The sequence below is a fragment of the Anabrus simplex genome, chromosome 8 (assembly GCF_040414725.1).
Source record: "Anabrus simplex isolate iqAnaSimp1 chromosome 8, ASM4041472v1, whole genome shotgun sequence".
Classification (NCBI taxonomy): Eukaryota; Metazoa; Arthropoda; class Insecta; order Orthoptera; family Tettigoniidae; genus Anabrus; species Anabrus simplex.
Genome location: NC_090272.1, coordinates 123,204,454 through 123,231,500, shown reverse-complemented (window position 1 = coordinate 123,231,500; position 27,047 = coordinate 123,204,454). Strand labels below are relative to the sequence as shown.

At 38.4% G+C, this 27,047-nt stretch overlaps 1 protein-coding gene across 3 annotated transcripts in view; it reads right to left on the bottom strand.

Annotated features, from left to right (window-relative positions):
- Positions 1-26,776, bottom strand: part of alpha-Cat (catenin alpha) — a 204,695-nt gene extending 177,919 nt beyond the window's left edge. For 2 of the 3 annotated variants that reach the window (XM_068228829.1, XM_067152964.2), the window contains exons 1-2: positions 26,396-26,776; positions 4,815-5,004 (exon numbers count right to left, since the gene is read on the bottom strand). In XM_068228829.1, coding sequence (XP_068084930.1) covers positions 4,815-5,004; positions 26,396-26,497 — 292 coding nt within the window. In that variant the 5' untranslated portion in view covers positions 26,498-26,776. Of the gene's footprint in view, positions 1-4,814; positions 5,005-14,300; positions 14,413-26,395 lie in introns of those variants that run through there. The other variant, XM_068228830.1, reaches the window with a different exon arrangement.
- Between the last annotated feature and the right edge of the window lie 271 nt (positions 26,777-27,047).

Here is a 27,047-nt window from a genome sequence, read left to right as displayed (position 1 = left end):
GACATACACTGTGGATAGATAACTGGTATTCAAGTCCACAACTGTATGATCACCTACACAAAAACAAAACCAACACATGTGGTACCGTCAGGAGAAACAGGAGGGGTGTGCTGAAATTTACTACAAAATTGAAGAAAGGACAAACTGAATCAAAAGCGACAGATAACATGATTGCCATCAGGTGGTTCGATCGTAGGGAAGTTTGTATGCTGACCACGCGACATACAGACAAAATGATACCTACAGGGAAGACGGACAGACAGACAAGACTGCCTGTAGAGAAACCCCATTGCGTTGTTGAGTATAATAAGTATATGGGTCCTGTTGACCGGTCAGACTTGATGATCAGTTCTATAGAATGTGTGCGGAAGTCAATGAAATGGTAACGAAAGTTCTTTTTCCACCAGCTGGACATCACTGTTCTAAATTCTCATGCCCTCTTCAATGTCAAAACAGGACAGAACATATCAATAGCAGATTTCCAGCTACAGCTTATAAGGGAACTCATCCAGAAGTACCATGTATCTAGACAAACCAGTAAAAGAGGATGTCCTACATCTGGTGACCAACCACTCAGACTAACGGAGAGACATTTCCCATCCCCTGTACAGCCTACTCCAAAGAAGAAATTTCCTACAAGATGCTGCCATGTCTGCTCCAACACAACAACTGGCGAAAAGAAGAGGCGAGAAACCTGCTACATGTGCATAAAATGTGACGTGGCCCTCTGTGTTCACCCCTGCTTCGAAATATACCACACATTAGTGAAGTTTTGAAGACGGTACATTGGAGTGTCTGTTGTAAATTATAAAACAATTTGGTGTAAATTAGGTGAGTTGATATTTTAGAACTTGGTGTTTTCACTACATTTTTTATTTTGGCCAACCCTGGCTTAAATTGAATTTTTGTTACATTACTGTAATAGTGAAATGTTCCTTGATTGCTTTTTATTATGAAATAATTAGTCATAACCGATCTATTCAAGGCGATGACTAGTGAGTACTTTGACTATTATGGACAACCCTGATTTGAAAAATAGCTAAAATGTCTCACATTCGTAACTTGAAACAGTGTTGTCTAATTTGGTGAGAATTTAGCGCTTGTGCAAATGGAATATAGAATTTTTTATAGGAAAGTGGATTTTTGGCTCACATGGACAACCCTGATTTTTTGTGTTGTTAATTTTTTTGAAAAAAAATTAAAATGAAATCTGTTCTGGAATTATTTGCCAGTTCATGTGAAATATCTTGCACAATTTTCATATTTTTCATGTATTGTGAGGCATTTTATTTTTAAAAAATAATTCAGCACCGAGGGTTCGGATAGTCGCTCACAACATTAGCAGCGAAAAGGTTAAGAGCTCAGACGGTAAGCAACTTCTAGGGAAAGAAGACAAAGCAGAAAGATGGCAGGAACATATCCAACAGTTGTATCAAGGTAAAGATGTAGATAATTTGGTTCTCGAACATGAAGAGGCTGTTGATGCTGATGAAATGGGAGACCCAATTTTGAGGTCAGAGTTTGACAGAGCTGTGAGATACCTAAATAGGAACAAGGCACCTGGAATTGATGACATTAGGCACCTGGAATTTATGACATTCCCTCTGAATTACTGACTGCCTTAGGAGAAACCAGCATGGCAAAATTATTCCATTAGGTGTGTAAGATGTATGAGACAGGAGAAGTGCCATCTGATTTTCAGCAGAATATTGTCATACCTTCCTAAGAAAGCCTATGCTGACAAGTGTGAAAACACTACCACACCATTTTAACACGTATTATTTACAGAAGAATAGAAAGACAAGTTGAAACTGAGTTGTTATTTGTTCGTTCTTTTTTTTCTATTTGCTTTACGTCGCACCGACACAGATAGGTTTTATTGCGACGATGGGATAGGAAAGGCCTAGGAAGTGGAAGAAATCGGCCAAGGCCTTAATTAAAGTACAGCCCCGGCAGTTGCCTGGTGTGAAAATGGGAAACCACTGAAAACCATCTTCAGGGCTGCCGACAGTGGGGCTCGAACCCACTATCTCCCGATTACTGGATACTGGCCGCATTTAAGCGACTGCAGCTATTGAGCTCGGTAGAAAACTGAGTTGAGAGAAGATCAATTTGGCTTCAGAAGAAATGTAGGAACATGTGAAGCAATCCTGACTTTATGTATGATCTTAGAGGATTGAATTAAGAAGGACAAGCCCACGTACATGGCGTTCGTAGATCTAGAAAAGGCATGCGATAATGCTGATTGGACCAAGCTTTTTATGATTCTGAAGGTGATTGGGATCAAATACCGAGAACGAAGAATTATCTACAATCTGTATACAAATCAGTCTGCAGTGATAAGAATCGAGGGCTTTGATACAGAAGCAGCAATCCAGAAAGGAGTGAGGCAAGCATGCACTTTGTCCCTCCTCCTTTTCAATGTTTACATAGAACATGCGGTAAAGGAAATCAAAGAGAAATTTGGAAAGGGAATCAGAATCCAAGGAGAGGAAATCAAAACCTTGAGATTTTCTGATGATAATGTTATTTTAACTGAGACTGCAGAAGATCTCGAGAAGCTGCTGAATGGTATGGACGAAGTCTTGGGTAAGGAGTACAAGATGAAAAAGAAGTCCAAAACAAAAGTAACGGAGTGCAGTCGAACGAAGGCAGGTGATGCAGGACATATTAGATTAGGAAATGAAGTCTTAAAGGAAGTAGATGAATATTGTTACTTGGGTAATAAAATAATGATGGCAGAAGTAAGGAGGACATAAAATGCAGACTAACACAAGCAAGGAAGAGCTTTCTTACGAAAAGAAAATTTGCTCACTTCAAACATTGATATAGGAATTAGAAGGATGTTTCTGAAAACTTTCGTCTTGAGCGTTGCTTTGTATGGAAGTGAAATGTGGATGATAACTAGCTCCGAAAGAAAGAGAATACAAACTTTTGAAATGTGATGTTACAGGAGAATGCTGAAGGTGAGAGGATAGATTGAATCACGAATGGAGAGATACTGAATCGAATTCATTAGAAGAGACAAATTTGGCTAAATTTGACGAGAAGAAGAGATAGAATGATAGGACATATCTTAAGACACCTAGAACTTGTTCAGTTGATTTTTGAAGGAAGTGTAGGCAGCAAGAATAGTAGGGGTAGACCAAGGTATGAATATGACAAGCAGATTAGAGCATATGTAGGATGCAATAGTTACGTAGAAATGAAAAGGTTGGCACAGGATAGAGTGTCATGGAGAGCTGCATCAAACCAGTCTATGGACTGATGACTCAAACAACAATATGACTTGTTCTTTTTTAAAAACTGTTGAATAATGTGAGGAGAGCTTCATAGTCACAATTGAACGTCACTGTTCCTCTCCCGTGCCAAGTGCTTTCGCTCTCTCGCTTGCCTGTGACATATGCTATGTACGTAAGCTGCCCGCAATTATGTCAAGCGAGCCTGGCTGCACTAGGCTAACCACAAGGGCTAGCCTCAATGGGCACCCAGTTGAGCAACTTTCATTTAGACAATTACTGACGTTAAAATCCATTTCGGAAGACCATCCTTCATTAGCTTTCCCACCACTAATCACAAGGGTACAAATTTCTTCTTCTTTACAATTAACACCCTTTTAACTGACAGTGTATTTCATACAAGAATAGTTTCTTGGTCAAGGTGTGTAGTACCTATAGGACACAAAAGGAAATATTCTGAACAACTGGAATGGATTATTGGGACATAACTACAAACAGATTCCAGTTATCTGGATACAGTAAATGACTGATCTCCATTTTTCTTTATCCAAGAAGACATTTTCCTCTTCAATATGTTGAGCTTTTCAAACTCCAACTTCATTAGATCAGCGTTGTTCTTCCTTGGTCTACACGTTGGTCTCTTACCTGCAATTTCTTCTCCAAGTTAGCTGTTGCCTGGTGGTCCTCATCTTCACAGGGTCCAGCCTTCTGAATAAAACTTTAGCTATCATTTCAGAATGGGGTGGCTCTGTATGTGCTTGGTATAAAATCACTAACTATCACACTAAAAAAAAACTATCATATCAGAAAGTTATATTTTTGGAGTAATTTTTATTCATAGATTTCAAAAGATGTTCATAACTTCCTGAAAGCAGAAAACAATTGACATTTCTTTTACTAGGAAGAAATGAAAATGTCCCAAAATGCAGTATAAAATTAAAGGGAAAATTAAAACCCCAGTCTTGTTCAAAGGAAAAAAAAGGTCCGGTGAATAGCAAAGCAAGACATTCTCTCTTGTATTCAAGATTGAATTACAGAAGAGTTCTTAAAAGTGAGAGATTCCTATTAACTATTAACTGGCATGCTGATGAATCTTTTTCCAAAGTAAAATTTGGCAAACTGATGTATTCTAAAAACAAAGTGATTGGTCAAAGGATGTAGTAGTATCTAAAGAGGAAATTTCATCAATGTATTGTTCTGTGCATACCTTGACACTATGATACTATGAACTTGTTCAATGAGCTTTTAATGCTTAAAATAATTCGTAGCAAAATTATTCTCGGTTACATTTAAAAAATTTTAAACACTCTCACATCAAAGGTCTCATTAAAGCAAACAAAGATTAAAGGAAAATAATTTTTGATGCAGGAGAGGAATTACGATTACTCAATGAATATTCCAGACGTGAAAAGTCATTAAAATCTGTCAAGTTACTCTGTTTGTTATACTTCATATTAATGACAAAGTTCTACTTGGTTAGATTTTAAAAATTCTTAAATTTAAAAAAATGTAGAAAGCATCACACACATAAACGCATAAAAGAATGACAAATAAATTAACAACAAGAATCCATACCTGTCTTGCGAACCTCTTCCACAGCTGCCAGCATTTCCTGCTTGATATCTGGATTCTCGTAAGCTATAAGCTCGCCTTTTTCGATAAAATTTTCTGTTGCCTTCTCTACAGCTGCAACCAGTACATGAGCTCGTTTTGATCTGCCTTTTTTCTTTTTTGATGGACCTTTTGTGTTCACTAAAGTTGTAACCTAAACACAAAGGGAATAATAATAATAATAATAATAATAATAATAATGAATATTTTAACAATATTTAGTTTTGTTACGTATAAACATGTGTTACAGAGAATAAAAAAGATCACATACATATAAAAAGAATACAATGCCACACACAACAGGAGATACATAGAAGACAAAAATGTAGCAGCATTAATGATGGCTGTAGTCTATAAACATGAAGGCATACTAAGGGTGTCTGAATGTCTACTATTCTAGCAAATGTTACTGCGATTAGTTTGAAGCTGGGAGAAGCAACTCAATCAAATTGGGGGTATATAATCTAGAACAGAGATCCCCAAAGTACAGCCCCCCCTCCCCCGAAGGAAATTTATCAGGCCCCCACCTTGCAAAAAAATAAATAAATAAATAATCATAACACTGAAAATGAGAAATCTGTGTTTTATCAGAAAAAAAAAGGGACTAAGCTTGCTTTTAAATGTGACATGCAATTCTTATGGCTTGCTTAGCTCTAACAATTTCTTATCTGTCTTTGGGACTATCTATATAGTAGGTGTGAGCAAACATTTTCTTTATGGAAGTTCATAAAATCGAAATGCATAGGTAACTTGATTGACCACGATAATGAAAGATAAATGTATTCAACACACTAAATTAGAGCCACAATTTGACAACATTTGGACTTAAAAAGTGATCATTTGGAGACCCCTGATTTAGAATTTTGAATGCTACAATATACAATTTAATAGCAAATGATATTAAGTTTCCTTCAACTACAGCATTTCTAGTTTTAAGAAATGCAATATTGTATTTGATAAAGACCTATTATTTCCCTTTAATTACAATCACTGCCTGCTCGATCTGCATCCGATGGCTGCTTATACTGCCTGCTCATTACAATATTTTAACATGGCACTAAATGAAACACTCCATTTACAAATACCCACAGCAGGTGGCAGCACCAACCGGCTCCAGACCTGTCGGAATGAAATAGCGGGAAATAGGGTAGTACCGGTACTGTACTTATTTTCAGTGAAAATTTTTGATTTTCTGCAAATCAAAAAAAAAGGGAAACCAGAATGCCGTGAGAATACCTTCAAGTACAGAATTGCGTCGAAAGAGGTTGAGTATTATATCCAGGGAAAGAAACAGCAGGGGAAGTAAATGGATTCCTTCTGACTATTCCGTGGTTTGCAGTCTACATTTCGTAAATGACGATTTCAAAGTGACCAGCAAAACGCGAAAATTAAAAACAGGATCTGTACCCGGTCTTTTCCCTGATTATCCAGCTTATAAACAACCGCTAATTTCAGCGAAGAGGAAGAAAAGGAATTCAAGCACAGAGACGTCTAACAAGAGCTCTTCAAATGTCATTGCAGAAAATGGTAAGCGTTATAATAAGGTTTGAAGTATTACATACTAAGTAATATAATTTCTGGGGAAAATATTGTACTGTTAATTAGAAGGTACAACACAGAATAATATGCTGTCATAGATTCCATTGCAAAACGTTTGTTAGTAGTATAAAATCGTGTCATTATACTGTTATTATTATTATTATTATTCATTACGCAAGTAGGGCCTCTTTAGTTGTTTCGGTTTTACAGTTATATCTAAACTAATGTCAGGTTCTCTATCTTTCTCTTTCCATTCGACTCTCCATTTACGGAAACAGAGTTGTATTCACGCAATAACTGGGTACGTCTGGTGCTGCCATCTAGCGGCAAATTGTTTGTAAGTCGTGTTACACGTCTGAATGTGGAATGAGCAGGCAGTATACGCAGCCATCGGATGCAGATCGAGCAGGCAGTGATTACAATACAATACTAGCTGTGACTCATGGGAGCATGATTAACTCAATGGCTTAGCTACTGGCTTCACATCCAGAAACCTGAGGTTTGAATCCTGGTCGATCCTGGGATGAGATTTTCATCTTTTGAATCACGTAGCATCAGGAAGTGCATCCGGTCTTAAAACCCTGTTAAAACCAAAATGAGCGAGGAAGGCTCCAGTGACCCCAGAAATAACTGGGATAAGCTGAAGGAAGTAAAGTTACTAGCTGTGATTCATAATGTAATTTCATGCAGATGCATCCTAGTTCTTGTATCATATGGGCAACAGCAGTGTGATGCAGAGAACTAGTATACCACTTACTCTGAAATGGATCTGGGCACGAACAACCTCTAGGTTATAGATCTCTTCCTCTGTAGGCATCTAAAATTACACAATCCACCCGTAGTTAATAATAATAATAATAATAATAATAATAATAATAATAATAATAATAATAATAATAATGGTTTTAGGTCCCATTAAATATCTTTACGGTTTCTGGAAACACTAAGGTGTCTGAATTATTCCCTCAGAAGTGCCAGTATATCAACCAACATGAGGCTGACGAATTTGAGCACCTTCAGATAAGTTACCACTGGACTGAGCCAGGATCAAACCCACCAACTTGATCTTAGGAGGCTAGTGCTCTACCACTCGAGATACCCAGCCCAGCTTCCAGCAGTTCTATGGCAGTTGAGATAGAAACCATCAAACTAACTATAAATCCAACTTGTTTACACATTACCATCATCACCATAAGACCTATCTGTGTCGATGTGACATAAAGCAACTTTTGTAAAAAAAAAAAAATTTATTGTAGACGTCAGTCGCATTAATATTTAAAATTAGGCTACACTTCATAATGGACTATTACAAGGTTACTTTCAGCTAAATAAGATTCAGGAAACTGCTAATACTATACTAGCACACTTCCTGTTCCTATTAGTTTATGTATTTACCCTCTTTTACCCATTACCTTCTGATTCTATTTCCAATTCACACACTGAAATCATCCATTAACATTACACTATCCTTGCTGTTAACCCTGATGAATACATCACTCAGTGCTTCATAAAATTTGTCTACTTCCTCATCTACTCCCGCACATGGAGAATACTTTCAGACAATACTAAACCTTCATTCCTGTAACTACCAAATCTATCCACATTATTCATTCATTCATGTAAGCTACCTAACGGAAACTATGTTGTGTACTATGGTTTTCCTAATTAAAAATCTCACTCCACACTCTGTCCTTCCCCTTTTAACATGTGTTAAGAACACCTTATAACCTCCTATCTCTTTCTCAGTATCTGGTGATGGTGATTATTGTTTTAAGAGGAAGTACAACTGGGCAAACATCATCTCCTTGGTGCAAGAACACATGATGAGGAGACATGGAGATTGTGAGTGGCAAATGAACACTGAGTTTTAAGATGTGAAAAGTTAGATTGTCGCCTTCAAGAATGCCACCCATCCATTTGCTCAGCATACGGCTGCACTAATCAGAGTAAGGTGATTAATAATGTTCCCTTTTATCAGACATATTATAAGTTTATATGAAAGTTCATGTTTGTTGCCATCTGGAGTTGGTGTATGTTTCATTGAAGTTTGATATTCAGATTTTTTCTTTCTTTTTTTTTTCCTCTCCATAATGGTCCCAAAGACATGTCTTGTGCAATGGTCTGATGTAGGCCTATTTCAGTCAAACGTGCACCAAGCATGGTAAATACAGTATTTTACTGGTGTTTGTGAAATTTATGGTTTTCCATTTTCACACAAGGCAAATGCTGGGGCTGTTCTTTAATTAAGGCCATGGCTGCTTCCTCCCCACTCCTAGCCCTTTCCTATCCCATCATCACCATAAGACCTATCTGTGCCGATGTGACATAAAGCAACTTTTGTAAAAAATAAAAAAATAAAAAAAATAAAAAAATAAAAAGAAGAAGAAGTTTATTGTAGACATCAGTCGCATTAATATTTAAAATTAGGCTACACTTCATAATGAACCATTACAAGGTTACTTTCAGCTAGTAGACCCAGTATGATATGGTAAAAGGAGTTTAAAAAAAAAAAGTCCCCTTCTTCTTCTGTCCCGTACAGTATAATAAATATTTTTCCGAGCAAGTTGGCCGTACAGTTAGGATCTAGGATCGTGCAATTGTGAGTTTTATATTTGGGAGATAGTGGGTTCAATTCCCACAGTTGGCAGCCCTGAAGATGGTTTTCCATGGTTTCCCATTTTCACACCAGGCAAACGCTGGGGCTGTACCTTAATTAAGGCCATGGCTGCTACCTTCCCAATCTTAGCCCTTTCCCATGCTTCCTTTGACAAAAACTTCAACAATTATGGTGGTACTCATGGGGATGCAATGCATTTAAAAATATGATCAGAATGGGGTTGTAACCTATTGTAGGTCCATTTCGTTCTAAAGACTTCCTTCATAAATGCTCATTTATATCCACAGTTTTTACTGTAATTTACGCTTAACTGCAACAGCCAAGCAGGGTAAAGCTCTTATTCCAATTTCGTGGCCTGTTTGTACGTCAATGTATAGTGATTCTCCTTATATCCTTTTCGAACTACCCTACAATCAGCTGATTGTGGTGTTGGCATTGCGCCGTAACATGGATGAAGTGGTGCTGTGCTCTCATATCAATGCTTTAAACTTTCGGCTAACAGTTTATAATTTTTCACCAGTGATTCTATAATGCATATTTTCAATATTTTTTATCATTCGACAGCCACGCCCCCCTTGCTTATGTGACCACAGATAACATGGAGGGCGTTCGTTCAATTAGCTTCAGCCAGGCACTGCTTCCGCCTTTCTATGTTATTCTAGGTCGATGGCCAGGATGCAGCCCAGTAACTACTGTCATTTTACTTTCCTAAGCATTTGTCACAAATAAATAATCTGAAATATTCTTAGGAGAATAATTTCCGTGGTTACGTTTAAACAGTCCCAGGTCCTCTCTAAACTTTAAATTCTAAAATCTAACTAGGTAAGTTAATATCTGTGTAGCAAATGTCAGTAATAAAGCCACTTATATTCGAATGATTGGGAAATTTTCAGATTTAGAAATCTTTCAACATTTGGTAAAAGGATTACTGCTGTTCACTACTGACCATACAAGTTGCCAGCAATCAGATTTTTTAAATGGACAATGAATTCTCTGTTTTTAAACCTGAATGAAACAACATTTATGTTGCAGATGTCAGCTGACCAATCAGCCATGAATTATTAACAAAAATAATTTCACTTACGCTGAAATTTAAGACAATCCAGTTCACAGAAAACTCTTAGTGAATACTGTCTCTTCATAAGTTCACATTGCAGAAAGGGTTTGTTTCAAAACCTGAGTACAGTGATTTTTTTTTTTTTTAAAGTAATAAGCATGCAGATTTAAAAGTTAATATGAGCAAATAACAAGGGACTTTGCTTAATTTTGCTGTTAAGAAATGTTGTACTGAAGGTGTCTGGAATGCAACATTTAATTTTTACTAGCTTATGTACCCGTGCTTCGCTAGGGAATTCTACATTGCATACAGAACTGTAGGTTAGGTAGAGTACACGTTGTGAGCAAGACTGTATTAAATTGGATAGCTCTTAACATTACCCCGGAAACGCGACGGAGAAATCACCAAACGTCTTTCCTCATATGAAGACTGCGTTAGGGAATTTTCATTGTAATGGTAGGCCTACTTGCCTACCATCAGTCACAATCAGTTTGGGGAATTGCATTATAATGGCAGACACTTATTTCCACCTGTTTTTTTTTTTACATCCTCAGAAAGACTGTCTTGGTGCATTTTCCCAACTGAAATGAACATACATTACAATGACGTCAGTAGCAATGGCGCGAGTAAAAGCAATGATTTCACATGAAATACTAGATCAAATGAAAAACCACACATGTTCTCACTTTTAATGAATAGTACTATGCATCTGTTTCCTAGGAACACCCGACAAGTCGGAAAATCTCAATTCACTACACTGGCAGTGGAAAAATCTATCTGACTTGGAGGCAACATTTTCCTCCAAGCCAGAGGAGAAAACCCCTCTACTCTGCTAATTTTGAGCAAAATGAATGTAGAATTGAATAAAAGTGAAGAGGAAGATGCTCTTAAGAAACAGCTCTTTTCAGGGTTGAATTTTGAGTTATTTAGTGAATTGTGGTGCTATAATTTGGAATATGCCTAAACTGTAATTCTAGACCAGGTCATACTACTACTACTACTAAGTGAGCCTCTGCCTTAAAAGTGCACACTGCTCATTCAAAACAGCGCATCAGAGTAGGGATCGAATAGCTGGAATACTATGATGAACCAGTGAGTTACATACCAGCAGTACGGTATCAGAAAATGTATGAACCAGAGGGATGACATGCTAGTTTTCTTTCGACTCTGAAATACCACTCTTATCATAGCCAGTACGGTAAAATTGAATAAAACATAAATGATCGAAAATTGTATTCTCTATAACTTTTGTTAAGTAGTACTTTTCGATAGGACCAATAACATAGGTATTTAAAAATTAAATTTTAGGCGCCTTCCCCTAAACTACAATTTCATACAGGGCGAATAAAATTGTTTATAACTTAGACTGTACTTTCTTATTCCCTGACTCTATATACAGACTTTCATTATATTCTGTTAACCCATTTTCTCGTGGCTCGGCGTTGATATGGACTTCGCAACAAAAATACAAATTCATAAATATCTGTGTTATCAAAGCCAGTACGATAACAATGTATGGCATAAATGATCGGAAATTTAATTCTATATAACTTCAGTTATGTAGTATTTATCGATAGGACCACTAATAACTTAAATATTTGAGAATTCAATTTTAGGCCTTCCCCTACACTACCATTCACTCAGCATGAGTAAATTGATTTATAGCCTATATGATTTTTCACGAGAGTTTAATCCTGATGTAAACAAATAGGCGGAGCACCTTGGCTTTGCACGTGGACACAGACGTAGTTGATTGGAGAAGCAACCGTCGCACTCACTGGACTGTATGCGAGCTCGAAGAAAATTAGTACGTGGCATTAATTTATTTTTATCTTAGTTTATTACATTTAGATAGTCTGAAAGATTACGTAATCAAATTAAAATATGGTTTTCATATATACCGGTGTGTATCTTTAATTTTTTAAAATAAAACAGTGATTAAATAACGAGATATGAAGGCAGAAGGCGTGGTGTAATGCAGGAAGTCTTCTCATAGCGAGGGGAAGTCCCAATCTGTACAGTGTGGAGATAAGGTGTTGCATCTTGCAGCAGCTGTCAGTGTCAGTATTCACAGTGAGAGAAATGGAGCAAGAGGTGCTCTAGCCTACGATAGCTTTCTTTAATATTCAGAAATGAATAAATAAATAACGTAGGCCCTAATCTTCAGCAGTAGATCTCCCTTTAGACCCATCTGTTTAGTTTCGCACAGCTCAAAAACTGTTCCTCGTCTATTTTAGGTAATATGCGCAGCACTGTATGTCCGAACACGAGACGTCGACGGGGCGGACGTCGATACTACACGCTCAGCGAATCACAACTCGTTCGTTGGCTGAGGCGTGGACATGCCTTGTTTACATCAGGATTAAACTCTCGTGAAAAATCGTATAGATAGTAGTAGCTCATCCCCCGAATTCCCATACTGATTTTCATTAAATTCTCTTCAGCCGTTTTCTCGTGATGTGTGTACATACAGACAGAAATTACAGAAAAGTAAAAAGTGCATTTCCTTGTTACTATGGGCATGACCGATACAGAAATACCATTCTTTTCAAATTCTGAGCAATGTACAGACAAAACTCTTATTTTATATATATATATATATATATATATATATATAGAGAGAGAGAGAGAGAGAGAGAGAGATTTTTTTTGTGATGAATCCACTTAAATTCCACAAAGCAACCACCAGGATTAGAAAAAGGAAAAACCAGCCCTGATCAGCCTTGGCCTAAAAAGTAACACTGCTTAGCCCAAATTACAGATTGCGAGGTGACATGTGGTCAGTGTGACAAATACTCTCAGCCATTTTTCTTGGCTTTCTAGACCAGGGCTGCAACCTCACTGTCAGGTAGCTCCTCAACTGTTCTGTGAGTGAACCATGAACCAGGCCTCACATAAAATTCCTTACAGTAAGAGGCAGGCTTATTACCTCTAGACTGCAGGGCTTGGCAGTATAAGCAAAAGGAGGTAAAAAATGACTAGCACACAGAAAATTAGTCATATGTTAAATATATGGACTTTAAAAAACACAAACTGTATTTACAATAAATTTGTTGGAACCAGGCCCTCATCTTATAAAAAGGAAATTTACTGGACTACAGTCTCTCAGAGGATGAGAGCTTCTGCATTAGAGAATTGGGTAGTCCTAGCTGCTTGGGCACAAGAAGGACCATGACTCTGAATATGTCTGGGAATCTCCTCCTATTTCAAAGCAACTGGTAATCCATACTCTGAGAACATTGCCCATGCTTCACAAACTGTTGAGACAACAGAAACCCACATAATCAATAATAATAATAATAATAATAATAATAATAATAATGGCGGGGAGAACTTTCAGGTAAAGAACACACACCTCTACAAGCATTACCGGTATGTGATAATAAACATTGCCAGTCCCGTGGTGTAGGGGTAGAAAGCCTGCATCTTACCCGGAGGCCCCGGGTTTGATTCCCGGGCAAGGTTCTGGATCTGAGGGATGGTTTGAGGTCCACTCACCCTACGTGATTAGAATTGAGGAGCTATCGACGGTGAGATAGCGGCCCCGGTCTTGAAAGCCAAGAACAATGGCCGAGAGGATTTCTCATGCTGACCACACCACACAATCTGCAGGCCTTCGGGCTGAGCAGCGGTCGTTTGGTAGGCCAAGGCCCTTCAAGGGCTGTAGTGCCATGGGGTTTGGTTTGGTTTTGATAATAAACATTGAATTTCTTTTATTATAAAGTTTGTTTTGCATATGAAATATGATACAGCAGGCACTAATGAATTAAACTCTCGCAATTATTCTTTCTTCTATTCCCTCTCGTCTTCAAAAAAGGTTTCTTTACCAATGCTAATGTACTACTGTATTTGTTTTTTCCATCATAAATTTATATTATTGTATCAAAATTCATCTACACTAAACAGCACAAAAAGGTCAACACGCTGAAGATATTATGTGCAGTCTTCCATTTAATGTAACTTCAGCAACTCATCTTATCTTTCTTAATGGAGGTGTCTATTATGTTTTGCAACAGAATAATGCATTAAAAGTGGATTATGACTCTGCCACTGTAATCTTTCTCCTGCAGCTTATATCTTATATCTCAGGTTTTACAGGATACTGCACAATAAGTTTTTTGTAATAATTTTTCCACCCAGCTCTGTTCTTAACTCACTTAAGAGTGTTTTTCTTTCAATGAAGTGGATTTCTAAGCATAACTGTCAATCTTAAATAAACTCTCAAGAGAAAACATACCCATTAAGTCCTCACGATGCTGCATGAGCTGTCATCTCGATGGAAGATGGATGTAGCTCCGAAGGAAGAACATCAGCAAGAGAACTGTCCGAAGAAGAGGGTTAGAAGCCGTCTCCATTCTAGAAGATCTACTGTATGCCCAAACTCACCCAACAGTATTGCTTTGTTCACCTGTGTTATGTGATGAACATCATGACTGGACGATACAAAACAGTGAGTGCAAGTGTCGTTCATTAACAAGTCTCAATTTTGCCTGTGAACACCTGGACGATAGAGAAAGAGTGTGGAGGAGAACTGTGGAAAGATATTTCTCCTCCAAAATATGACCCAGAATAGCTTTTATAGAAGGTTCTCTAATGGTGTTGGGAGGGATAAGATTGACAGCAAGGATGGACCTGTCTTCAAGGAGCCTGGGACCCTTACAGTACATCAATATGTGGATGAAGTACTTGGGGAGCATGTTGTGCCTTCAGCTCCATTCAGCCATGATGGTTTCAAGTTTCAAGTTGTCTACATGTTGCACAAGTATGCAACAATACTAGGACGAAGTTAGGATTCGTGCAATTGCATGGCCAGTTTATAGTCCACATCTGAATCCCACAGAACATAAATAAATTAGCCGTGTGAATCCCCTAAGGGCTATGGCCTCCTGCAATGCAGGGACAGTGCTCAGTTTAACTCATCAGGTGAGCAGGTCTTGAAGAGCATTGTTATACTGGTTAATCTCTACTTTGTTTCATGATAATGTATTACCGCATATTGTACACTTGTGTAGTCTCACCCCCGAATGAATGCAATTGTGTTTTTCTGGATCAACAATTCGCGAAAATGCATGGTTACATTATTGACACGTATACACTTCTTTCCCAGGGAGGGTTTAGGTTCCTTCTTGGTGAAAGAGTAAACTTGCACTCTTCGTTCTTCCATAGCTTCTTCTCCAAATGTTGTACATGTTTCTTGTAATTTCTTGAGCTTATCCTCCGATGAAATTCTCTTGACATACATTACTGTGTGTTCCGTGATGAGTTACCATATCACTACATCATGCAAACGTCTTAATGTCTGTTTGACATCAGTCTTGCTATTCTTTCGAGTGATCAGAAGATACCATCATGGTATCCTCTTCGTCGAAGCGAACAATTGTATGTTGTATACTTCACCCCTATCCTGAGAACGTACTTCAACATACTTTACACTTGCACGGCTTCTTTCCGCCGTGTGCGCGAGGATGATAATTTTATATTCACCCCTTCACAAAACCTCTTTTTGTATTCTTGTCACTTGTACTGTATTATGCTGGAGTGATCAGAGAGGTGACTTTCCCTCTTTGTGGAAGCGCACTGTTGCAGTTTGTATAATATGTGTCTTAATCGACCTATGTTATCACAGACCTTGACCGAATGTGTATCCCGTAAGGTTAGTGATCTCTGCACACAATTTTTCCCAGCTCTTTCCACTCTTGTGTCTTATCTTTGTTGTTCTTGTCCATTGTTTTCCTCCCCTTCTCGCAAACCAGTCTGCCCATCTAGTTCTTTGCCTTCCCACGTCCGTCTTCCTTCTCTGGGATTCCACATTGTAATTTTGTAAGTCCATCGATTTTGCTCCAGTCTCGCTATGTGTCCTCCCCATTTCCACTTTAGCTGATCGGCTGTCATCAGAGCGTCTTTCATCCCGGTTCTCCTTCGTATATCTTCGTTCCGTATTCTGTCTCTCAATGAGAACTGGAGTATTTTTCTTTCCATTTTGGGCTGGCATATCTGGATCATTTGCCTTGGTTTTAGTGTTAGTGCCTAGGTTTGGCATCCATATAATAGGACTGGTATCGTACATTTTTCTAGGACTTCAGCTTTAAGAGTGAGTTTCTGAGTCTTGTCTGTCAGTATGAATAGAGACCAGAACTTCTTCCATGCTTGTCCTATTCGCTGTTTGACCTCTTTTTCTGAACAGTTTGAGAACGATATGTTCTGGCCAAGGTATACACATTACTCTACGTATTCCAGTATCTCTCCATTCACGCTAACTGGAGTTTCCAATGCATTGGTCATCAACTTTGTTTTTCTTGGGTTCATTGTCAGGCCCGCTTCTTTGCTGGTTTTGTTTAATTCTATTATAGTTTGTCATAGCTCCGTTGCTGACTCTGCCACCAATACAATGTCTGCAAACCGTAAGTGCGTTAGTCTTGTTCCATCTATTTTGATGCCATATTGGTTTTTCCAAATCTAGTTTTCTGAACTGATTCTCCAGCAAGCACATGAATAATTTTGGTGACACAGGGGTCACCTTGCTTAACTCCTCTCTCTATCTTGAAGTTCTTTCTGTTTTTATTCTGGCCTCGCTGCCATCGTAGAGTTTATCCAGGAGTCTGATGTATTTGTTCTGGATACCTTGTTTGCTCGGTGCTTCTAAAATGTATTCCCATTCCATGGAATCGAATGCTTTATTGTAGTCCACAAATGCTATATAGACATCCAAACTGAATTCTTGTGTTTTCTCGATCAGTTGATTCACTGCTTGTCTGCTTGTAGGTGGTCCGATGTACTGTAATTTGTTCTAAATCCTGCTTGTGTCACTGGTTGTTGTTCGTCTAGTGTCTTCGCCATTCTCTTAGTTAGGATCTTCATCCAGAGTTTGTATAGATTTACAATTAGGTTGATAGAAAGAAACAGAGCGAAACAAATAGTTGTTGAATCCAAAAAACCAGTCATGGGAAGATTTTGGTAATAACCTGGAAAGGCTAGGTCAAGCAGCAGGGAAACCTTTCTGGACAGTAATAAAGAATCTTAGGAAGGGAGGGAAAAAAGAAATGAACAGTGTTTTGAGTAATTCAGGTGAACTCATAATAGATCCCAGGGAATCACTGGAGAGGTGGAGGGAATATTTTGAACATCTTCTCAATGTAAAAGGAAATCATCATGGTGGTGTTGCAAACAGCCAAGCTCATGGGGAGGAGGAAAATTATGTTGGTGAAATTATGCTTGAGGAAGTGGAAAGGATAGTAAATAAACTCCATTGTCATAAGGCAGCAGGAATAGATGAAATTAGACCTGAAATGGTGAAGTATAGTGGGGAGGCAGGGATGAAATGGCTTCATAAAGTAGTAAAATTAGCGTGGAGTGTTGGTAAGGTACCTTCAGATTGGACAAAAGCAGTAATTGCACCTAACTATAAGCAAGGGAACAGGAAGGATTGCAACAACTATCGAGGTATCTCATTGATTAGTATATCAGGCAAAGTATTCACTGGCATCTTGGAAGGGAGGGTGCGATCAGTCGTTGAGAGGAAGTTGGATGAAAACCAGTGTGGTTTCAGACCACAGAGAGGCTGTCAGGATCAGATTTTCAGTATGCGCCAGGTAATTGAAAAATGCTACGAGAGGAATAGGCAGTTGTGTTTATGTTTCGTAGATCTGGAGAAAGCATATGATAGGGTACCGAGGGAAAAGATGTTCACCATACTGGGGGACTATGGAATTAAAGGTAGATTATTAAAATCAATCAAAGGCATTTATGTTGACAATTGGGCTTCAGTGAGAATTGATGGTAGAATGAGTTCTTGGTTCAGGGTACTTACAGGGGTTAGACAAGGCTGCCATCTTTCACCTTTGCTGTTCGTAGTTTACATGGATCACCTGCTGAAAGGTATAAAATGGCAGGGAGGGATTCAGTTAGGTGGAAATGTAGTAAGCAGTTTGGCCTATGCTGACGACTTGGTCTTAATGGCAGACTGTGCCGAAAGCCTGCAGTCTAATATCTTGGAACTTGAAAATAGGTGCAATGAGTATGGTATGAAAATTAGCCTCTCGAAGACTAAATTGATGTCAGTAGGTAAGAAATTCAACAGAACTGAATGTCAGATTGGTGATACAAAGCTAGAACCGGTCGATAATTTCAAGTATTTAGGTTGTGTGTTCTCCCAGGATGGTAATATAGTAAGTGAGATCGAATCAAGGTGTAGTAAAGCTAATGCAGTGAGCTCGCAGTTGCGATCAGCAGTATTCTGTAAGAAGGAAGTCAGCTCCCAGACGAAACTATCTTTACATCGGTCTGTTTTCAGACCAACTTTGCTTTACGGGAGCAAAAGCTGGGTGGACTCAGAATATCTTATTCATAAGTTAGAAGTAACAGACATGAAAGTAGCAAGAATGATTGCTGGTACAAACAGGTGGGAACAATGGCAGGATGGTACTCGGAATGAAGAGATAAAGGCTAATTTAGGAATGAACTCGATGGATGAAGCTGTACGCATAAACCGGCTTCGGTGGTGGGGTCATGTGAGGCGAACAGAGGAGGATAGGTTACCTAGGAGAATAATGGACTCTGTTATGGAGGGTAAGAGAAGTAGAGGGAGACCAAGACGACGATGGTTAGACTCGGTTTCTAACGATTTAAAGGTAAGAGGTATAGAACTAAATGAGGCCACAACACTAGTTGCAAATCGAGGATTGTGGCAACGTTTAGTAAATTCTCAGAGGCTTGCAGACTGAACGCTGAAAGGCATAACAGTCTATAATGATAATGTATGTATGATAGGTCTGTAGTTATTTATATCATCTTTGGCTCCTTTTTTGTGCAGAAGTATGATGATGCTTTGTTTCCACTCCCTTGGTATGTCTTCTGATTCAAGTATCTTGTTAAATAGCGTAGTGATGAATGGGGCTATGTTGTCTTCTTCTTCACTGGGTAGAATGAGTGGTAACTTACGTCTTCCTCAATGTCCTCTTTTGGCATCTTGTGACACTGTGTACCATTTTGGGAGTTACTTGTATATAATTTCCTGTAGAATTCTGTCGCTTGTGTCATTATCTGTTCTCTCGTGGCTTGTCTTTTACCATTTCTGTCTTTCACCCCCAGTATCCAATGTTTGTCCGAAGTTAATTCCTTCCAAATCTTCTTTATTGATTTTGTATTTTCCATGATTTCTTTCACTACTTCCCTGTTGTGGTCTCTGATGTCTTTTCGGATTTCCCTTTTCGTTTGTTTATTGATTTTTGTATATTCCAGCTTTGTGCGTTCATTTTCTTTGGCTTGTGGTTTCAGACGTTCTCTTTCTTTGATCAGTCTTTTAGTGCTATCCCTTAGTTTTATCCTATTTCTTCTTCTGTTTCCCGGTGTCGAGGATTGCTTGAATGAGAGGGATATGCAGTTTATGAGCTCTGTATAATATTGTTCTGCCTTCAGGTCTGTTTGGTGACTGAGCTCTTGGAGGTTGTATTGTAGTGCTTGGCTGTGTGGGTGCGTATACCTGGATTATTGTGATTTTGATGTTTTTATTTTTAGGGATAATACCATGATCCTCTCCGAGATTCCTCTTATTTCCTGTATATTCTGTTTTAAATGGCTTTTAATTATGAAACCTATGCCTTTTTGTCCTCTTGTTTCCCCTATGTAGCTAAAAATATTGCCATTTTCTTTTTCTATTATACCTTTGCCGTATTGTCTGACTTCGCTGAGGCCTAGTATATTGAATTTTATGTTCTTGAGTGCATTTTGGAGTTCCAGTTCCTTGTCTTCCGTTCTTAGGGTTCTAACGTTCAATGTAGCTAGTATTGATTCGTCCTGGTTGTGTGCTGACTCTTTGTGATCTGAGCTTTGCCATTTTCCTTTTCCCCGTTTTTTAAATTCATGTCATTCCAGTGTATTCATTGACCATTCAGCATTATTTTCTGGTAACCCACCCTCACATCATTGTTACCCTTGTCCCTTTCTTCCTTAGCTTTCTGTCTGAGTGATGCTTGGATTGCTCTCTCATTTCTGGCGAGGTCATCATCTATGTAGATATTTTGTCCCCTTAGTCTATGTCTGTTTCTGACAATTTTTAATTTGTCAGAGAGGTGTTCGAACCTGACTTTCACTATCCCTCTATTGTTTTTGTCCTTGCCTACGTAGGTTGTATTACTTGCTGTCACTCCTGCTTATACTCTATTATTTTACTGATTTTGTCCTTCAATTCATCTTTTCCGTTTTCTTCATAAGATAGTTCTTTGCTTATGATCACTATATTGTTTCTCTTTTTGCCCTCTGTTCTTCTCATTCTAGGATATTTATTCTTTCGGTGAGTGTGTTTATCTTTTCTTGTGTTTTGTTGTTTGCATTTTGTTCTAAGGCATCGTTTACTTTTTCCACAGTATTCATCTCTTTTTCCGATTTCGTTCTTTATGCATAAAATTTCTTCTCTTATTTCTTGTTGGAAGTCTTCACTTTGCTTTCTCAGATTTCTTAATTCTAATAGTATTTCAGCAGACATACCCTCAATATCATTTCCTTGGTCTTGTATGTTGACTATGGGATCCTCTTCTCCAGAGCTTTCCGAGATTGGTATTTTATTGATACTCCCTTTGTGTTTTGTGTTCTTAGTTCCAGGCTGTGTTTTGGGCAGCATGTTCTCTTGTTTGTGTTTTGGGTATTTGGTGAGATGATCTTGTTATCCTTGTTGTCTTCTCATGGGGCTTTGGTATATATTTAAAGTTATCCTTTTAGGCGTGAAAGGTTTCCTTTTCCTGGGTGAGATCCTTAGTTCTTGTTAGTAACAAGTTTTCACGGGTGTGGTGTTTTAGTCTAAGTGTGTGGTCTGCAAGTGGTCTCCCTTCGCTGTCTTACTTTCGACTTGACTTCACCTCTACCGCATCAAAGTGTTTTATCTGACTTATGAAAGTCCTTTTTAATTATTTTTGGATTATCTGACATCTCTGCAGTTTTTCTCGGACTCCATGCCTGTAGGTACTAACCGTATCGTAACTGCCGACGACGAACAACAGTCCACATTCGCAGACTAGCCACTAATACATATATCACTTACGGAATATTCAGCAATAATTAACACTGAAAATTTTACCTGGAGTCGAAGTCTGGGTAGCGCATGTTGGCATTTAGATATCGCAATCAGTTTATCTTGACTCACTCCAGAGGGTGTCAGTACATTTAGCACCATTTAAATCCATTTCAGTTCTAAGGAAGTTGGATTAAATGGGAAGAAGGGTCCACCAGCATTATTCTGACATCCTATACAACCTGACGGAGGCTCTTCAAGAAAAATGGGAGCAGATTCCACAGGACAGGATTGCAACATTCATCAGGAGCGTGCCTGCAAGGTTGGAAGACAAAAGCAAGAGCTGGCGGCAATATATGCTTCTAAAGATGTGTAATAGTCAGTGAAGTGTAGTAATTAAATTACACGCATTAAGCGAAAAAAAAAAAAGTGTTACAGTAGAAAAAAGTGTCAATGAAGTGTCACAGTAGCTAGATATGTTATGAATACTCATAAAAAGCTAGAGGTGAATACATCTACTACATGTTATTTCCATCTTTCTTGAACAGTTCAGTTAAAATGTAGTTATGGCACAAGTTAAAGAGAAGTTTTAGTTCATCCTCATCCAAACTTTACAGCTAGTTTTCTTCCCAAACCTGTTCCCTATTATCAACTAATTTCTCTGACAGAAATCAGTTAGCACTTCTTAATTCACACTGTCATATATCCACAGGTTTCCAAAATCTCTCTTCTTCCTATTCTACCTCATCCCACTTATGCATTCATATTGTGACAATGAAGGCCAAGATTGCAGGAGGGCTGCGAGAGATGACAAGGTCAACAGAGCAGCAACAATGAGGGCAGAACAGCAGCGAGGAAAACAATAGCACCAGCGAATTGTTGAGGCTCATGATAAGGAGGTTCCCAGATGAAGCTGAAAGCTGATTAACAGTGGAGCAAGTGTCCAGAATGACCTGGAAGTGAAAATTACTAGAATCTTTCGTTGGCCTATAGAGTGCAACCAGCGACAGCCAGCCAGTCAGTCGCAAGTCAATGCAAGCAGTTACAAGATGGTTGCAAGTCCATGACACGGAGAGAGTCTGTGAGACGGCTACGAAGGGGAAGTTCAGTGCAGCTTGTTAGTTATGTAGTAAACTATTCTGGAAAGACACTGTGCTGTGAAGGCCATGTTGGAGAAGAGGAGTTTAACGCACCACCAGACTGTGTGTACAAAGAGAATGTGAATAAAAACTGTGTTGAGTGGAAAAACTCAAACACTAGTGAACTTGTAAATAACTGTAAACAGCAGTAGAATTATTTTAGTGGACAGTAAAACACACTAAATTACCTCTCCAAGTACTGATTTTAGCTTCAAGGATCCTGATAACCTGTCATTATTTCATTAGCATCACTTCCTTATCTTGTATACTGTACCAGTCACATTAATGAGCATATTTAATTGTGGTGAAATCAGGTAACAGGAGCAGCTGTAATTGTATTTGTCAGGTAGTTTAAATTTATTTAACATCTACTACAAGCATGCACCGCAAGGAAACGAGACCAGTGGACTTGAAGAGGAATTCCAGTCACTTCATTACCAATATCATGTGCTTCTAAATGCCAAGTGCCATCTGTTGCCAAGGATGAATCTACCGAAGACCTGAGCATGGAGAGTCCCCAATCGATTCTAGCCGCTGATAAATTACGAGTACCCTTATATATATTATTTGTTAATCTTTGTAGAAAGTAGTGTGATCCTTTTAGTTGGGGAGTATTATTCTATTAGGCCTACTTTGTATTCTGAAGTAGTACTCTTTTCCATTTCAACTATCCTGGTTGTGGTAGAATTAGGCTGTAGTCTGGAATATTTTGTGTGAGTGTTGCCTTCTGAGACCAAACTTAATTTAAGACACTGTTGCTTCATAAAAATCACGATTTAAAAAAAGAGTACCTCATGGTAATTAAGAGTTAATAATCTAAGATTCGTTGAGACTATGACAGTGATGATCTAATTAGAAGAAAGAAACTAGGCTTTTCTAGATACAGTCTTCATTATGATAAGAGTGATCTATGCGTCCTTTAGAGTGAATGGAATGTTAATGAGTGGTAGAAATAATAACTAGTTAAAAATGAAATTCAGTTATCATCATCATCATCACTTTACAGTTCCAGTTTCCCGGGCACTGTTGGCGAGCCCCTTCCATTCTGTCTTATTGAGATATGTTCGGTTGTTACCGACATCCTCCAGTGTCCTTTCCCGACCTGCAATGTCCATCTTTATAATGTCCATCCAGTGGGTTCTTGCCATTTTCCTGCCACATGTCTCTCCTAGTTAATATATGCTGTCCTTGTTGTCCCCATCGGCAAAAATTCCGAACAACTTACATTTTCCAGTGCATGCATCTAGGCGCGACTTCACTGTCATTTGTTTCTCTCTCACTCACGTCTCGCGAAGGGCTTGATCGTGTGGTGGACAGAGCTGCCAACTGTTCATATAAAGAACTAGTCCTAGTGCAGCAGCGCTACTTTTGAATTTACGAATCTCGTGACAAAGCCATTGGCCTGGATTAGTTAGACCATTGGCCTGGATCAAGCAAAGGGGGTCTGGGGGCATAAGCCCCCAGGTTAGAAGCCGCAAAGCGGCCCTAGGCCTCTAGTATCCCATGTGACAGGTCCATTGGTCTGGGCAGTTGTGTATTTCTAGTGTGCGGGTTGGTAACAGAATTCATTTTACTTTATTGCTGGGGGTGACATCATATCCTGTTGTGTTTCACCCAATGGAAATGCTGGTACGTAGTTAGACGATAGACTATGGCGCATGATAAATTCTCATAGGTTATAAAAGCAAAATTACTTCTGGGGGATGGCGGGTGGATTCTTAACTATCTCAGTGAACACATCTCTCCTCTACAAAGTATTCCACTTAAGATTTCCAACATATTACATCCTTATCATTCTATAAAAGTAATGTAAGTCTTACTGAATTTCTACCCCTCCATCCTCATTACAAGCCCAAATCACCTCAATCTGGACATGCTGACCCGATCTAACAATAACGTAACAATCCCAGCTTCTTTCCTAATCAATCATTCCTTAACTTGTCCAGTTTGGTTTTTTGAATAGTGGACCTAAGGAACTTCATCCCAGATGCCTGCAACCTTGATGAGTCTGTCTTACTGAGAGTGCAGATTTCAATACCATACATTAAGACTAGTATGAAGTACTGATTGAACATCATCAGCTTTGATTTTGTTGGTACTTCGGAATCCCAGAGGAGTATTCGTACTTGCTGGTAAAAGTGAGAGCTCTTCTGCACTCCATTTGCCACCTCCTTTGTGGCTAGTGTTTCTCGAGATACTACACTGCCGAGGTATGTAAAGCTTTCCACACTTTCTAGTGGATGATTTCCTAGCATGATGTTTGCTGGTCGTCCCTCTCTGTTTATTGCCATCACTAATGTTTTGGATTTGCTTACCTTCAGATTGAACTCCTGGAACTTAACCTTCCATTCATTGAGTCTCAACTGTACTTGTTCCTCGGTTTCTCCCCAGATCATAACATCATCAGCGAAAGCCATTGCATTTAGTTCACCAGAGGTTTTCTTTATATTCTTCATTTGTCATTAATGATGGTGACAAACAATAATGGGAATAGTGCACTGCCTTGCTGGACTCCACTTTTGGTCTGGAACCAGGATGAATGTCCATCACCCAATCGCACACAACTGGTACAGTTTTCATTCCGCATCTGAACTTTCCTCACCAGTCCCTCTCGCATATTGCTTTTTCTCAGGCATTCCCATATCTTCTCTCATGCAATGCTGTCATACCTCTTCTCAATGTCAAGGAAAACCATAAACAGATCTTTGCCTTTCTTCCATTAACATGCAGATACTGAAGATTAGGTCTGTTGTAGACTGTTAGGCCTGAAGCCATACTGTTCCTCTTAAAACTGTGACTAAGATGACTCGCAATCTGCTCACTAAGATTTTCACAAGAATCTTAAGCTCATGAGAAAGGAGTGCTATTCCCCAGTAGATGGAGCATTGTCGGCAATTTCCTTTCTTAAACAGCGGGATAATGACACCCCTGCTCCAATCAGTAGGTATCTTGTCATCTTTCCAAACTACATTGAGGACTCTGTGTACCCACTGAAAACCCTGGACTCCTGCTGCTTTAATCATGTCCGTGCTGATTCCTGAGGATTTCCCTCACGGCATCTTCTCAAGGGGTGCTTCTATTTCTGCCCATGTAATGGGAGATTCCTCTCTGCAGGTTTCAACAGCTTTTTTTTTTTTTTTTTAATCTGCTTCTGTCCTGTTCAATAGGTGATCAAGATACCTCAGAATCTCTCTGATGTACTTTTTTCATTATCATCCAATAGTATTGTACTTAAAACTCATCATTAACCCAGTCCTTTCCATACCAGTATAACTAGACCATGAAGCCCTCATGTCCTGTCTCTTTTGAGCTGTTAGACTACGCCTTATATTGAATCTCATTGTCGCCATAAGACCTATCTGTCAGTGCGACGTAAAGCAACTTGTAAAAAAAAAAAAGAAAAAACTTAATCTGAATGTCTCCAAAGATTGTAAATGATTGTCTCTTTAAAGTACAAAACCACTTCATTTTCTGAACAGATTAATTCATGTTATTTCTATAGGATGATTACCTAGCTGTAAACAAAACAAAATTCATTACCACCACCACCTTATGTTATTTCTATAGCAGTTTACTTGGAATAATATTATTGTCTGCCTTTAATCTGCTTTTCCCACAATTAGCCTACTAGGTATTCCCTTAGGCCTAAATTACAGCATTTGATGCCTCTTATTCCATACACTCTTAGTACAAGTATGACTCACCATCCTTAGTCTACCATATCAATCACCAAAAATAACAATAATCTGTCAACTCCAACAAGTATTGCAGATATAACATAACAACCTTCTCAATGAAATACATAGCCTAAAAGAAAACTAATGAACTATAATATGAAAGTTTTAATCATTCTTATAACTCAATAAACTCCAAAATAGTTTAACATGAATTAAATATGCAACAAACAAAAAAATCTCTTTGAAATTATAGGTACGGTAACACCCAAATTAAAGGTAAACTACAGTCAAGAGTTTGATGAAATGACTTACATGAAGGTAAATCTTTAAAAATGTTTTATGCCAGTGGTAACATTTTCCATAAAACATTTAACATACAAAGCAATAGATTACTTTCTCCATTGTGAATGTACTAAAACAGTAAGCAAGACGTTGGATTAGAACGAAAACTACAAACAGTGTAGGGGTTCTACTCGATTCACACACAAAACAGTAACAAGAACAGTTAACTTACCTGTAAAACTAGCGGCTCTAGTGTTTTCTCCACTGACATAGTCCGAATTTCCAAATTTTTTGGATCCCATTTTAATGTAATAGGGGCGAAATGGTCTGTCATATTTCTTCCAAATGGCAAACAATCCTTTTCCACACACACAGAAGTAAACACTTGTCAGCAGTAGGTACGCCTCTCAACAGTGATCGAAATTTTAAATACCAAATCACTATTCACCTCACAAGTTAAGCGACTTGAAGTAAAACCACAACTCTATTTACAAATCTGAAACACTTTAAAGACGTGAAACTGTCACTAACCATACAAAATAAATATATATTCCTAAATCACAACTCTATATCAACGATCAACACCCTTATCAAATCTTATTTCCTGGGTGGGTCCGTGATTCAAAGTGTTTTGATGTCATCAAAATCCTAGCAAATGACTCAGAGTTCAAAGCAAAGAGTTCTTGTTCGATCTCTGTTCGACGATGGAGTTCAATTAGCACAGTACATTAAGGCCACATAGGTGCTCAAATATCTGTAATGAATAAATTGAGTTGTAATTGCTAATTGTAAACAAATAAATTCCTTGAATACGGAGATAAATGTGAATACAATTCTAAGTATATATTTACAACAACATAATGGGAGTCGGAACGGAGCGTACA